Below are 13,359 nucleotides of genomic sequence, written 5' to 3' on the forward strand. Positions count from 1 at the left end.
ATCGATTGGACCATGTCCCAATTGTTTTTATCGATTTCCTCCAATACTGGAGTTGTTCCCTGATCGTTGGGCGGGCCCTATGTGTCCGTTGGCCTGCCTTTGTCCTGGCTCCCGCTGGCGCCAGGGAGTCTCTCTTGGTCCAGATTGATTCAATGTTTCTAATTGTTCCTGGGGATTGCTCATTAGTATGTAGATGGCTATTGGTTTCGGTTCTGTCTGTGTTCTGCAAATCTTAATACACATGATACCTTGCACCTGCTTGTTTTCCTGTGGCTGGTCAATTTTCCCTGTTATCTTTGCGGGCATCCATTTTGGAATTGGGACGTGGCCACCCCAGGTGGCTACACAGCTAAAACGATTGTGGAGGAGTTACTTAAATTCTTTACTAGATATGGACTACCCACAGAAATACAATCGGATCAAGGATCAAATTTTACCTCAAAGTTATTCAAAGAATTTATGGATAGTTTAGGAATAAAACTATATAAATCAACTGCGTACCATCCAGAATCGCAGGGAGCGTTAGAAAGGTGGCATTAGACATTAAAGACAATTTTGAGGGCTTATTGTCAAGATTATCCAGAGGATTGGGATAAAGGAATTACATTCGTACTGTTTGGAATTAGATATGTACCTAATGAGTCAACCAAATTCAGTCCTTTTGAACTAATTTTTGGTCATGAGTTAAGAGGACCACTTAAATTGATCAAACAAAAATTGGTGAGTGAGAAATCGGAAATTACACTATTGGATTACATGTCAAATTTTAGGGAACGATTAAATAGAGCAGGTGAATTAGCTGGACAACATTTGAAAGTTGCACAAAATGTCCACAGTTCGTAGTTTTGCAAGTGGAGATAAAGTTTTAGTGTTGTTACCGGTGGTAGGGGCGCCTTTAAAAGCTAGGTTTTGTGGACCATATCAGATTGAAAGGAAATTAAGTGAGGTGAATTAAGTGGTAAAAACACGAGATAGAAGGAAGACTCACCGAGTGTGTCATGTGAATATGCTTCAAAGGTACTTTGACAGGGAAGGAGAGAAAAGGAGTTTTTAATGATTCTAACTCAAAGTGACGAACCAAATCCAGATGACTGTGAATTTGACATACCTCAAATTAAATTGGAAAATGAGGATGTTCTTAAAAATTGGGATGAATTGTTTTAAGTTACCTTCCAGAGGAAAAACAAACTGACCTGAAAGGGTTATTGGTATCACATGGGCAAGTTTGTAGAGATAAATTGGGAAGTACTAAAATGGCTATAAATGATGTAGATGTGGGAAATGCTGTTCCTATCAAACAACATCCATATAGACTTAACCCTTTAAAATTGGCACAATTGAAGTGGATTGCAGCCAATGGAGTTTACCCATAGTGATGGTACCTAAACCAGACGGTACCCAATGGCTGTGTGTGGACTATCGAAAGGTGAATGCAGTTACAAGAACGGACTCTTACCCTATCCCACATTTGAAGGATTGTATTGAGAAAGTGGGACAATCTACTTTTATTTCCAACTTCCAGTCATGGAAAGAACATTTTAAACATCGTATGGAGTTCTACGATCGACTTCAGGCAGCGGGTTTGGTGATGAACCTAGCCGAAAATGAATTTGGAGAAGCCCGAATCACTTTCCGTGAGGAGTTTCCGATACCCTCAAGGCAAAGGGAAATAATGTGATCTCTTAGCATGAATGAATTTGATTGAACCTTTGTGCAAAAGATTTGTAGTGTGGTTGCTCACTGATGGAATTGCTGAAGAAACGTAAAAAATTTCAATGGACAGTGGACTTTCAACAGGCATTTGACTGCCTGAATGCTGTGATCACTAATGCTCCTGTATTGGAGAATTGCAGGGGGCTCAGTGGTCAGTATCTGATTCTAAAGAGAAATGGCAAGAGGTAGAGGAATGGATGCATCGTGCAGAGACTTTCTTGTTTGAAAGAGACTGTCAATCGAGAAGGTTTTTGGTTGGAGGAAGAAGAACGGGAAAAATGAACTTTATGATTATGCCTGTTTGCGTGTGTTGTTTTTTGTAAACAAAAACGTATATTTACTGTGTGCATTTCTTAGTGGATGGTGCAAAAGTGAAAAATGAAACCATCTTGAAGTTGATGGTTTATTTTTTTTTCTTGTGGGGAGGTGTCATGTGAGAGTACCTTTAAGAAATGAATGTTTAAGCAATGTACCTTTAAGCAAATAGTGATGTCAGAGAGTGGGTGGAGCTGAGCTCAGTTTGGCCATTTTGAAGTTAGTTCTGGGTTTTTAGTTTCAGTTTGAAGAAAGCTTGGGTGTGGCTGTGAGCTGCATTGCTGGTGATCTCTGCCATGAAGGACTATCTCTTAATCCTTTGGTGACATCGGATTGTAAAAAGGTCTCAGTATTGAATATAAATCTAATGTGCTTCTGCTTGAAGGATTTGTTAAGTCTTTTGGATGTGTAATGGAACAGTTTGCAGGATTGGGTAGTGTTGTATTATTTTCGGGGTTATCTTTGAAGTAAGGGGTGTTAAGAGATCCAATGTTTATTTAAAAGGTTAATTTGAGTTCATGGAATAAACATTGTTTTGTTTTAAAAACCGTGTGTCCATAATTGTAATACTACACCTGGGGAACAAGCCGTGTGCTTCAAAAGCAACAATCCATTAAAGATGGGGGTTGGTTGAACTCCATGATACATTTTGGGGTTCTGAAAACACCTCGCCCATAACACTCATAACTAAAATATATGCCAGTGAGGAAGAAAGATGGGAAGAGGGGTAAAAAATATCCATGGCTAAACAAGGAGGTTAAGGACATTATAAAGACAAAAACTAAAGTATATCATATTGCAAAGGCCAGTGGCAGATTGGGATGCTAAAAAAGTAATAAAATGAGATAAGGTAAATTATTTTTTTTAAACTAGCGCAGAATATCAAAAAGGATAGCAAAAGCTTCTACAGATACATAAAAGGGAAGAGAGCCACTAGGTGAACGTTGTGAGTTAATAGTGAGGAACACAGAAATGGCAGAGATGCTAAATCAATACTTTGCCTCAGTTTTCACGGTGGAGGCCACTAGTCCCATTCCTCTAGGAATAAGCAATTCGGAGGTAATGAAAAGGGTGGAACTTGGAACAATCAGCATCAATAGGGAAACGTTACTCAACAAACTCTTGGGATTGAGGGCAGATAGGTCCCCAGGGCCTGATGGCCTACATCCTAGAGCAGGGGTGGGCAAACTTTTCCGTGCAAGGGCCACATTCAGAAATTCACAATTCACAAAGGGCCGCATAGTATATTATGTAAAATAATTACTTCACCCGGTTATGATTTTGGGCGCCTCATATAGAACATAGAACAGTACAGCACAGAACAGGCCCGTCAGCCCTCGACGTTGTGCCGAGCAATGATCACCCTACTCAAGTCAACGTATCCACCCTATACCAGTAAGTAACCCAACAGCCCCCCCCCCCATTAACCTTAAAAAAAAAAAAAAAAAATTTTTTTTTAAAGAATTTTTTTTTTTTTTAATGACTTGGTGGGCCGCAGAAATACCTTTGGCGGGCCGCATGCGGCCCGCGGGCCGTAGTTTGCCCACCCCTGTCCTAGAGTGTTAAAGGAAGTGGCAGCAGAGGTGGATCCAATGATTATAATATTCCAAAATTTCCTGGACACGGGAAAGATACCTGTGGATTGAAAAAATACTAACGTAAATACCTCATTCAAAAAGGGAGGGAGGCAGAATATGGGAAATTACAGAAGGTTAGTTTAACATCTGTTGTTGGAAAATTGTTAGAATCAATTATCAAAGATGTAATATCAAGACATTTGGAAAGCCAAAGCGCTATCCATCAGAGCCAGCCAGGCTTTATGAAGGGCAAATCATGTTTGCTTAATTTACTGGAGTTCTTCGAAGATATAACAAGCAAAGTGGATATGGGGATCCTGCAGATGTAGTATATCTGGACTTCCAGAAGGTATTTGATAAGGTGTCACACAGAAGGTTAATTCACAAGGTGAGATCACATGGGATTAGGGGTAACTTATTAGCTTGGATAGAAGACTGGCTGACGGACAGGAGACAGAGAGTCAGGATAAATGGGTCTTTTTCTGGGTGGCAAGATGTAACTAGTGGGGTGCCACAGGGTTCAGTCCTTGGATCCCAGCTATTTACAATCTATATTCATGTCTTGGATCCAGGGGTTGAAGGTTCTGTAGCCAAATTCGCAGATGACACAAAAATAGGTGGGTCAGTAAGTTACAGTGAAGAAATAAGGGCCTTACAAATGGATATAGATAGGTTAGGAGAGTGGACCAAAATGTGGCAGATGGAGTTTAACGTGGATAAGTGTGAGGTCATGCATTTTGGTCAAAAAAATGGGAAGACAACTTATTATCTAAATGGGGAGAGACTTCAGGGTGCTCCAGTGCAGAAGGGTCTGGGTGTCCTCGTGCATGAGTCACAGAAAACAAGCATGCAGGTGCAGCAGCTAATGAGGAAAGCAAATGCCATTTATAGCAAAAGGAATGGACTATAAAGGTAAGGAAGTGTTTTTGCAACTATACAAGGCATTGATAAGACCGCACCTTGAGTATTGTGCACAGTTTTGGTCCCCTTATTTGAGGAAAGACATAGTGGCATTGGAGGCAGTTCAGAGGAGGTTCACTAGATTGATTCCAGAGATGAGGGGTTTGCCATATGAGGAGAGATTGAACAGTTTAGGCCGATACTCTCTAGAGCTCAGACGAATGAGGGAAGATCAAATTGATGTATACAAGATGCCAAAAGCCATGGATAAAGAAGACGTAGAGCTGATACTTCCTCTTGTGGGGCATTCTAAAATGAGAGGTCATAATCTTAGAATAAAAGGTAGCAAATTTAAAACAGATTTGAGGAAAAACTACTTCTCCCATATGATTGTGAATCTGTGGAATTCGCTACCCCACAGTGTGGTGCATCAGGATTAGAGTAAATTTAAGGAGGAGTTCGACAGATTTTTAATTGATAACGAATTGAAGGGTTATGGAGAACGGGCAGGACAGTGGAACTGAGGCCAGGATGGGATCAGCCATAATCTCATTGAGGGTATTAGGCTCGGGAGACTAATTTGCCTACTCCCACTCTTAGGTCATGTGTTCTATGGGGGAGATGCTCTGGCTGATTTCGTAATCCAGCTCTTGGCCTGTAACATTGTAGGTAGCAGATGAGGAACATATCAGCCATGATAGAATGGCGGAGCAGACTCGATGGGTCAAATGGCCTAATTCTGTTCCTATATCTTATGAACTTATAATCTTTGTAACTGCATTTTAGTTAATATCTTTATAACTTTTAAATAAACCTTTTGCAGCAGTTTTGTAACAAACTAACCTTTATTTTAAGACTAAAGCTTGTCTGCTGGATTATTTTTAAATTGGACTATTCATAAAAGGGGGCAAAATACATGTACATCTCAACGGCTTCAGGGACACACACTTTACGTGGTTGTGGCAGTATGATATTGTTTAAGGCACATCTTTCAAATTTAATCTGTTCTGGTGAAAGGTCATCTTGACTTGAAAGGTTAATGCTTTTTCACTCCACAGATGCTGCCTGACCTATTGAGTATTTCCAGCACTTTTTTGATTTAATCTCTCAAATTTAATCTTGTTGATGGATTCTTGCTCTGCTCGGGAAGCGACTAACTCAAAATGTTGAAGTTTATGTTTAAGGACTGATTTCCAGCCAACAGTAGCACCTGAACAACTTTTTCAAAGCAGTAGTGGTAAAACCTAGTTCCTGTTATTAGGAGAGTGTACGGAATGTAAAATGCACAAATAGAAGCACTCTTGATCCGCTGTAGCCAAGACACCAAAATAATCAAGGGGAAACAAACTTCACAATGAAGCATTCTCCAGGCTGGAGGCAAATCAGTAACTTGCACCCTAATGTTGATATCAGTTCCTGTAAGAAACATAAGGGTCTGGATTCTTTGCTTCACGACGCCGGAAACGTGAATTGCAATCGGGCATCAATTCAGGCGCCATCCATGGTAGCGAAAACGAGGTTTGTACCCTGCACCGACGGGGGCATGCAAAATCAACATTTTCATGGATTTAAATGTAATTAGTGGGTTGGACCCAGCATGCTCTGCTCTTCCGCGATGTTTCGCACTCTCAGACGGAAGCCAAGCGGGTGCGAATTACTACAAGCATTTACAAACGGGGACTGAGAGCCACAGCTGCTCAGGGGGATAGAGAAGGGAAGCACACTTGCAGAATGTGTTCAAAATTGTCACGCTTGCTGGAGGATGGCTGAGTCGACAAGGTGGAGTAACGGGCAGTGACTTGGTGCTAGGTCTGTGGATTTGGGGCGTCCCCCTGGTGAGGCATTGGCTCTTGGGTGACATGTTACCCGCTGAGGTCTTAGCTAATGGCGCCTGCCAGGAGGCACAAGACCGACCCGGGGACTGGTTATAACGATGCCCACGTAGCATTCAGGAGCATCATAGAGCAGTGCATCTTTGTCCTCAAGATGCGTTCCCGATGTCTGGATCACTGGGGGGGCCTCTCCAATATAGCCCCAGGAGGGTCTCTAACATTATGCTGGGCTGCTGTGTCTTGCTCCACATCGTGAAGCAGAAGGGCGACATGTTGGACAAAGAATGGAGGGCCTCATCTCATGAGGACAACTAGGAAGAACCAGGCACTGAAACTGGGCTGGCATGGCAGGCCGGCCAACGTATGCTTCAGGCCGCTGCACATGAGACAATCTCATCACCTACCGATTTGCCAACTAAGAGCTACACCACCCTGTCCCACATCTCCATATCACACCCCCCCAAAGTGGTGCCCCCTTCCCCACAGCTGTTCACATCCTATCCTGTCCCTCCTCCCTTCACCGCACCTTCCCTGTCCCTCCCTTCCCTGTCCCTTCGCCGCACCTTCCGTCCCTCCTCCTCTCACTCCACCTTCCCTGTCCCTCCTCACTTCACTCCACCTCCCGCCCCTCCTCCCTTCTTCACTCCACCTCCCCGTCCCTCCTCCCTTCACTCCACCTCACGTCCCTCTTCCCTTCACTCCACCTTCCCAGACCCTCCTCTTCACTGCACCTTTCCACACCTTCCTCCCTTCACTGCACCAACCGTCCCTCCTCTGTTCACTCCGACTCCCGTCCCTCCTCCCTTCACACCATCCTACCACCCTAGCTCCCTCTCCCCCCACCCAGTGTCCTACAAGCATCATGCCAGGGTGTTGACCCTGGACAGGCAGTATCAGTGGGTCTTGTCCACGGGACAAAGGATGATGATGACTCGCTGTGAGATGATCTCTGGTGCTTCTCGTTGTTTTACAAAGTCTGATTCCTGCCAGTTACTTCAATGCAGTGTTCATGCAAGTGTACTTGTGACACTAATAAAGATTATTATTAATTCCAGTGTCTTCTGTTCCACTGAGGGGAGCCACGAGGTCCAGGACGCTCCCTCTGGTTTTCTCTCGCTCCCATTGATTGTGGTTTGCCTTTTCCTAGGCGACACATAAAGGACATGGTTACCAACGCATGGAGGTGAGTTCTACAAGGGGGTCTCTAGTTGGTGGCAATTATGTGCAACACATCTGGCCAAAGAGGACAATGTCAATGTTGGGATTTGGTGCAGGATGGGATGTGAGGGAGATGCAGGCAAATGGATTTTGATTGGCTTCTATGGGAGTGGAGCGTATGATGTGAAGAGTAAGGGGCAAGAGGGCCAGGAGAACAGAGGTGCTGCCCGAAGGTGGTCATTCATCTTCTTCTCACATTGCGTGCCAGTCCACCTGTCCAGGCTGGCAGCATTGACCACCGCTGTCTCCTCCTCAGGCCCAGTTCAGGGTGGCAGGCTGGTGTCTCCTACCCACCCTGGGAATAGGGTATTCCACTTCTCCTCCACTACATCCAGCATCTGACCCAGACCAGTGTCCAGAAATCATGGTGCAGGTCTCCTCAGTGCCATCTACTTGGCTTGAATGAGAATGTGTGGGTTGGTGGAGTGCTTATAAGCAACTCCGGCTTGTCAAACGATCCACCATCAATTGTGGCCCCAGCGAATCATATGCCAGCAGGAATGGGAATTGCTCTAGATTCACATGGGCAGAGTGCTGCCCTATTAGCATGCCCTGAATTGCTCCCTGAATAGTGCCCCTACCGGGAAGGCGAACCCCATGCACTTCAATCCCGGCCTCACACATAGGGCTCTCACCTGCGCACAACGCGGACTGAGAATGCCAGGAGGCTTGCAGCAAGTCTTCAGATAGGCTCCACGCCTCATGAGATTCTCTGAAGTCCTGCGATATATCAGAGTCGGAACCTTACCCCAAATGGGCTGGACCAAATGACGCTCGCGGAAGTGGTTTGTAAATCTACTTATAACCTACCTGCATGGGATCCACCGGCCTCCCTCGATTCTTCGGCCTCCCCAGGGAGGTTGCAGCCGGGTGCTGATCAGCGCTACTATAGAGTCCACAAGTGAAGGCAGTTTTCTTTCCCAGTAGGAAAAAGAGGAGTAATATTTAACAGCAGTAAGAAGTCTTACAACATCCGGTTAAAGTCCAACAGGTTTGTTTCCAACACTAGCTTTCGGAGCAATGCTCCTCGAGGAAGGAGCAGTGCTCCGAAAGCTAGTGTTTGAAACAAACCTGTTGGACTTTAACCGGGTGTTGTAAGACTTCTTACTGTGCTCACCCCAGTCCAACACCGGCATTGCCACATCATTTAAAAGCAGAGCAGGCTTGTCTGAAGAAGAGGCTGAAACGACACAGTTGAAGCAGCTATTTCTTGACATTCAGGCCCAGCCTGCAGGGGCTCTAAGTGGGGTCAAGAATCTGTTCTGCAAAGCAAGTATTACTTTATACCTGCTAACTTTAAATGAATTGAGAACTGTATGTTTCTATTCATGTTGTTTAATGAGAAATTGAGTAGTAGTTTTAAGGGATAATTATAAGCTGTTCTTTGTGAAGTTAGAGTTTAATATTGCATTCGTAATAAAGTTTTGTTTTAAAATATTAAAACCCTATCTTTTCATGCAATTGCTCCTGGAGCGAATCATTCTTTCTGCAGTCTTGCAAATAAATTAAAATATTGGGGTAAAAGCAAATTACTACGGATGCTGGAATCTGAAACCAAGGAGAAAATGCTGGAAAATCTCAGCAGGTCTGGCAGCATCAGTAGGGACCTACACATGCTGCCAGACCTGCTGAGTTTTTCCAGCATTTACTCTTTGGTTTAAAATATTGGGCTGTAGGTCCTGTATCCGAGCCACTGTTGGGGTCTGGTCTGGGATTGTAACGTGTGGGAGTGGGAGACGTGTGTAGGAGAGAGATGCATGTGTGGGAGAAACGCGTGTGTGAGAAAGGGATAAGTGTTTGTGCTCGAGAGAGGTGTGTGTCCGATATGAGTACCAGCTTCCCAGCATCACTCCTCCCTTTAAAAATGACAAAATGTAGGACTCAAGAGAAATTTTTAGATGACCCCATCCTAATATAGATACAGTACTATGTTTCGGGGTTGATATTAAAGGGCCATGGGAGAGGTTGGCTTGGCCAGGAGTTAATGCAAGAAGGCTATGTAGCTGGCAAATATTTTTGAGAGTGTGCCTCTTCCCAATTCCTAATATATACACAGATATAGCTAGAAAAGATTGGTTTCTATTTGATTTGTGTTCGCATCTACTTTATGCGGGAGGTAAAAGGGTGTTGGTATCTTTAGAATGCTTGGGGTTCCCTGGTGTACTTGGGAGGTCACTAGGAATTCCGCGGCTCAAAGTTTGGGAAACCTTGTAATAGTGATTTTTTAAAAAAGCATGAATAATACCTCCATCACAAACATCATTGGAAAAATGTGTAGTGCTCTGTGGTTCTTCAAAAACATAAAAGTTAAACGGGGCTAACGATTCTAGGTAAAAGTAAAGTTGCCACAGTCCCAGGTGACCGTAGGCAACTTTCCCCTTTGAGGGGGAGGGCGGACTGGTGGAGGATCACCGCACCGCAGGCGAGAGGCTAGGTTGGGAAGGATGGGTCTTCCATGAATAACCTAATGATTCTACTACAGTACTCCTCTGTCCGACTGGATTTCCATTCTTTTCTTAACTTTAAGCTGTGAGCTTTCCCCTTCATCTTGACTTCCCCTTTTGTTTTATTCAGTTCCCCAAGCTTGTCACAACATAACCTACCCCTCCCCCACATGACACTGTTCTTTGTTGTCCAATTTTGCTCCCACTGAGCACTGACCTTTGTTTTCCTATTAACACTTTCTGCTATCCTACCTTTTCCACTATTAACTCTTCAGTCCCTAATGGCACAATTAACAGCCCCTTTGTCTCATGTCCATGCCATCTTTGTCAATCTCTCCTTAACTCTGATCTGTCACTCTGTCCCATTCCCCCTCTCCAAGTGTATAATTAATCATATTTCTATTCCCTTTCAGTTCTACAGAAGGGTTATATGGACTCGAAACATTAACTATGTTTCACTCTCCACAGATGCTGCCAGACCTACTGAGTTTATCAAGCAATTTCTTTTGTTATTATTATTAATGATTCAGGTCCACAGAGGAAGTTGTTTCAGTTAACAGATGACAGACAGTACCAAACAAATCACAGCACAGAACTACTTTAGAGTATGCTCATTTCTTTTATTGGAAACATTACTGTGAAATCAAAGACAAAGGCATAAATAATTGATAGCTTGTTCAAACAACAGATCTTTCAGGTTATTCATTATGTACATACTTTTATGCTCAAACAGTAAGCTGCATTAATCAGGATTTATTTGCTATTTCACTAAATACATCACAGCATAAGGAAATGTAGAGAGTGTGGTCATATGGAAAAACACAAATTATCCACCAAGATATATGCTTCGTTCAATATATTCAGAAACTATTTCCTTTTACAGTTCTAGGAACAATTATTTTAGCATAGATTGCAACAGGAGTACAGAAATTCAACTTCTGGTGGTGACGGTTGGTGGTTGTTCTGATTGAAGCTGTTTCCCAAGGTACTCCCTACAAGTAATAGGATCACGGTTAGCATGTTTGCTTTTAAAGAGCAATTTGTGTTCAGTAAAATTGTTCATCAAAATGCAAGGCCCTTTTCATAGCATACAACAATGCATTACACATTTAATTCTAAAAGAAACCATAGGTTTACAAAATGAAGACATAAAAGAAATCAATACATATTAAATAAACTTCATTTAATAAAACAAAGGGAAAACTGAATTCTTACCATGGTGTAGAGCAAATAAAGAAAAAAAGAATCTGTGCTACACCACCACAGAATTGCAGCATCACGGGGGGGGGGGGCAGCACGGTGGCGCAGTGAGTTAGCCCTGTTGCCTCACGGCGCAAGGTCCCAGGTTCGATCCGGCTCTGGGTCACTGTCTGTGTGGAGTTTGCACATTCACCCCGTGCTTGCATGGGTTTCGCCTCCACATCCCAAAGATGTGCATGTTAGGTGGATTGGACACGCTAAATTGCCCCTTAATTGGAAAAAGTAAAAAAAGAACTGCAGCATCACTGTGAACGTATTGCTACTCCAATTCACCACTGTATTGTATTATGTTGATGCCCCTGTGGGCTCCGCATTTGGCTCCACCCCCTTGGGGGTGGTATATAAACCTGCAGCCTGTAGGCAGCACTCAGTACAGAGCAGTCGCAGGCAGGCACAGATCTAGCTTATTAAAACCACTGTTCAGTTCTACTAATCGTCTCGTGTGAATTAATGGTCGAATCAATTTAATAAGCTAAGATATCACAATGGAAGCTGCCCTCAAACCTGATTGACTGGAACTTGACCCACAGGCAGCTGAAGCCAAAGGAATCTTCTCACACTGGCTCCGCTGCTTTGAGGCCTACCTCGCCTCCTCCTCCTCGCCGTCACCGAGGCACACAAGCTGAGTCTCCTCCACGCCAGGGTGAGCCACAGAATCTCTTTACTAATCGAAGACGCGACCACATACGCAGACGCGGTCTCGATCCTGAAAAGACATTACGCAAGGCCGGTGAACGAAGCGTTCGCGCGGCATCTCCGCACCACACGTCGTCAACGCCCCAGGGAAAATCGCTGGAGGAATATCTACGCGACCTGAGGGTACTCGTTCGGAACTGTAACTACAAGGACTTCACGGCCTCGCAGCACATGGAAGTCGCCATCCGGGACACTTATGTGGCTGGAGTCCGGTCCAACTATGTCAGACAGCACCTGCTCGAAAAAGGGGACCTCGACTAGAAGAGACAGTAAAACTATCCACCTCATTAGAGGTAGCCTTCCAGAGTCTAAATACTTTCCCCTCCGACCACGCAATTTCCTCGTAGGTGCCGGAGGCACGGCCATCACCCGACCCAAGGGTATCCCAGACCTGTGCCGCGCGGCTGCCCGCTCAACCTGGGGCACAGTCTTGCTATTTTTGCGGTCAGAACCAGCACCCCAGGCAGCGTTGCTCAGCTCGGAACGTGACCTGCAGCAAGAAAGGACATTTTGCCAAAGTCTGCTTGGCCCAACCCAAAGTTCCAAAATCGCAAGCCCGACTCAGACCCGCAGCGTGGCTGCGTGCCTTCCGGTAGCGCCCGCGCCATCCGCTTCGTGCTGTCTGGGGGGGGGGGGCGCCCTCTTTAACCCCGCCCAATATGTGCGACTCATGGGGGCTGCCATCTTCAACGCCGCCCGACACGTGCGACCGACGGGGGCCACCACCTTGGGACCACCTCGCTATCACCGACCACGCCGGCTACCCGCAGCTCGCCGCTGTCACTCTCGACCAGTCACGGCCCAAGCATCTCAAGAACTCCATGATGACTATCCGGGTCAGTGGGCACGAAACTTCCTATCGGTTTGACTCCGGGAGCACAGAGAGCTTCATCCATCGGGACACGGTAAGGCGCTGTTTCCCCCAGATTTCCCCCACGTCCCAAACAATCTCCCTTGCTTCCGGATCACATTCAGTGCAAATCCGGGGGTACTGTGTCGCGAACCTCGTGATACAGGGTGCCGAGTGCGCCAATTTTAAACTCTATGTTCTTCCCCATCTCTGCGCTCCTCTCTTGTTATGACTGGATTACCAGTGCAACCTCAGAAGCCTGACCCTGAAGTTCGGCGGACCCCGAACCCCTCTCACCGTATGTAGCCTCGCGACCCTTAAGGTCGCCCCTCCCTCGCTCTTTGCGAAGGTCACCTCTGACTGTAAATCCGTCGCCACCAGGAGCAGGTGGTACAGTGCCCAGGACAGGACTTTTACCAAGTCGGAGGTCCAGCGGCTCTTGAGGGAAGGGATCATCGAGGCCAGTAATAGCCCCTGGAGAGCCCAAGTGGTAGTCGTCAGGACCGGGGAAAAGAACCGGATGGTTGTAGACTACAGCCAGACCATAAATCAGT

At 45.2% G+C, this 13,359-nt stretch overlaps 1 protein-coding gene across 4 annotated transcripts in view; it reads right to left on the reverse strand.

Moving 5' to 3' along the window:
* Window positions 1–10,598: 10,598 nt before the first annotated feature.
* The window catches only part of atp6v1h (ATPase H+ transporting V1 subunit H), a 141,926-nt gene continuing 139,165 nt past the window's right edge, over window positions 10,599–13,359 (reverse strand). For all 4 annotated transcript variants that reach the window (XM_038809353.1, XM_038809352.1, XM_038809351.1 and 1 more), the window contains one exon: window positions 10,599–10,991. In XM_038809353.1, coding sequence (XP_038665281.1) covers window positions 10,931–10,991 — 61 coding nt within the window. In that variant the 3' untranslated portion in view covers window positions 10,599–10,930. The remainder of the gene's footprint in view (window positions 10,992–13,359) is intronic.

Source organism: Scyliorhinus canicula, chromosome 10 (assembly GCF_902713615.1).
Source record: "Scyliorhinus canicula chromosome 10, sScyCan1.1, whole genome shotgun sequence".
Taxonomy (NCBI): Eukaryota; Metazoa; Chordata; class Chondrichthyes; order Carcharhiniformes; family Scyliorhinidae; genus Scyliorhinus; species Scyliorhinus canicula.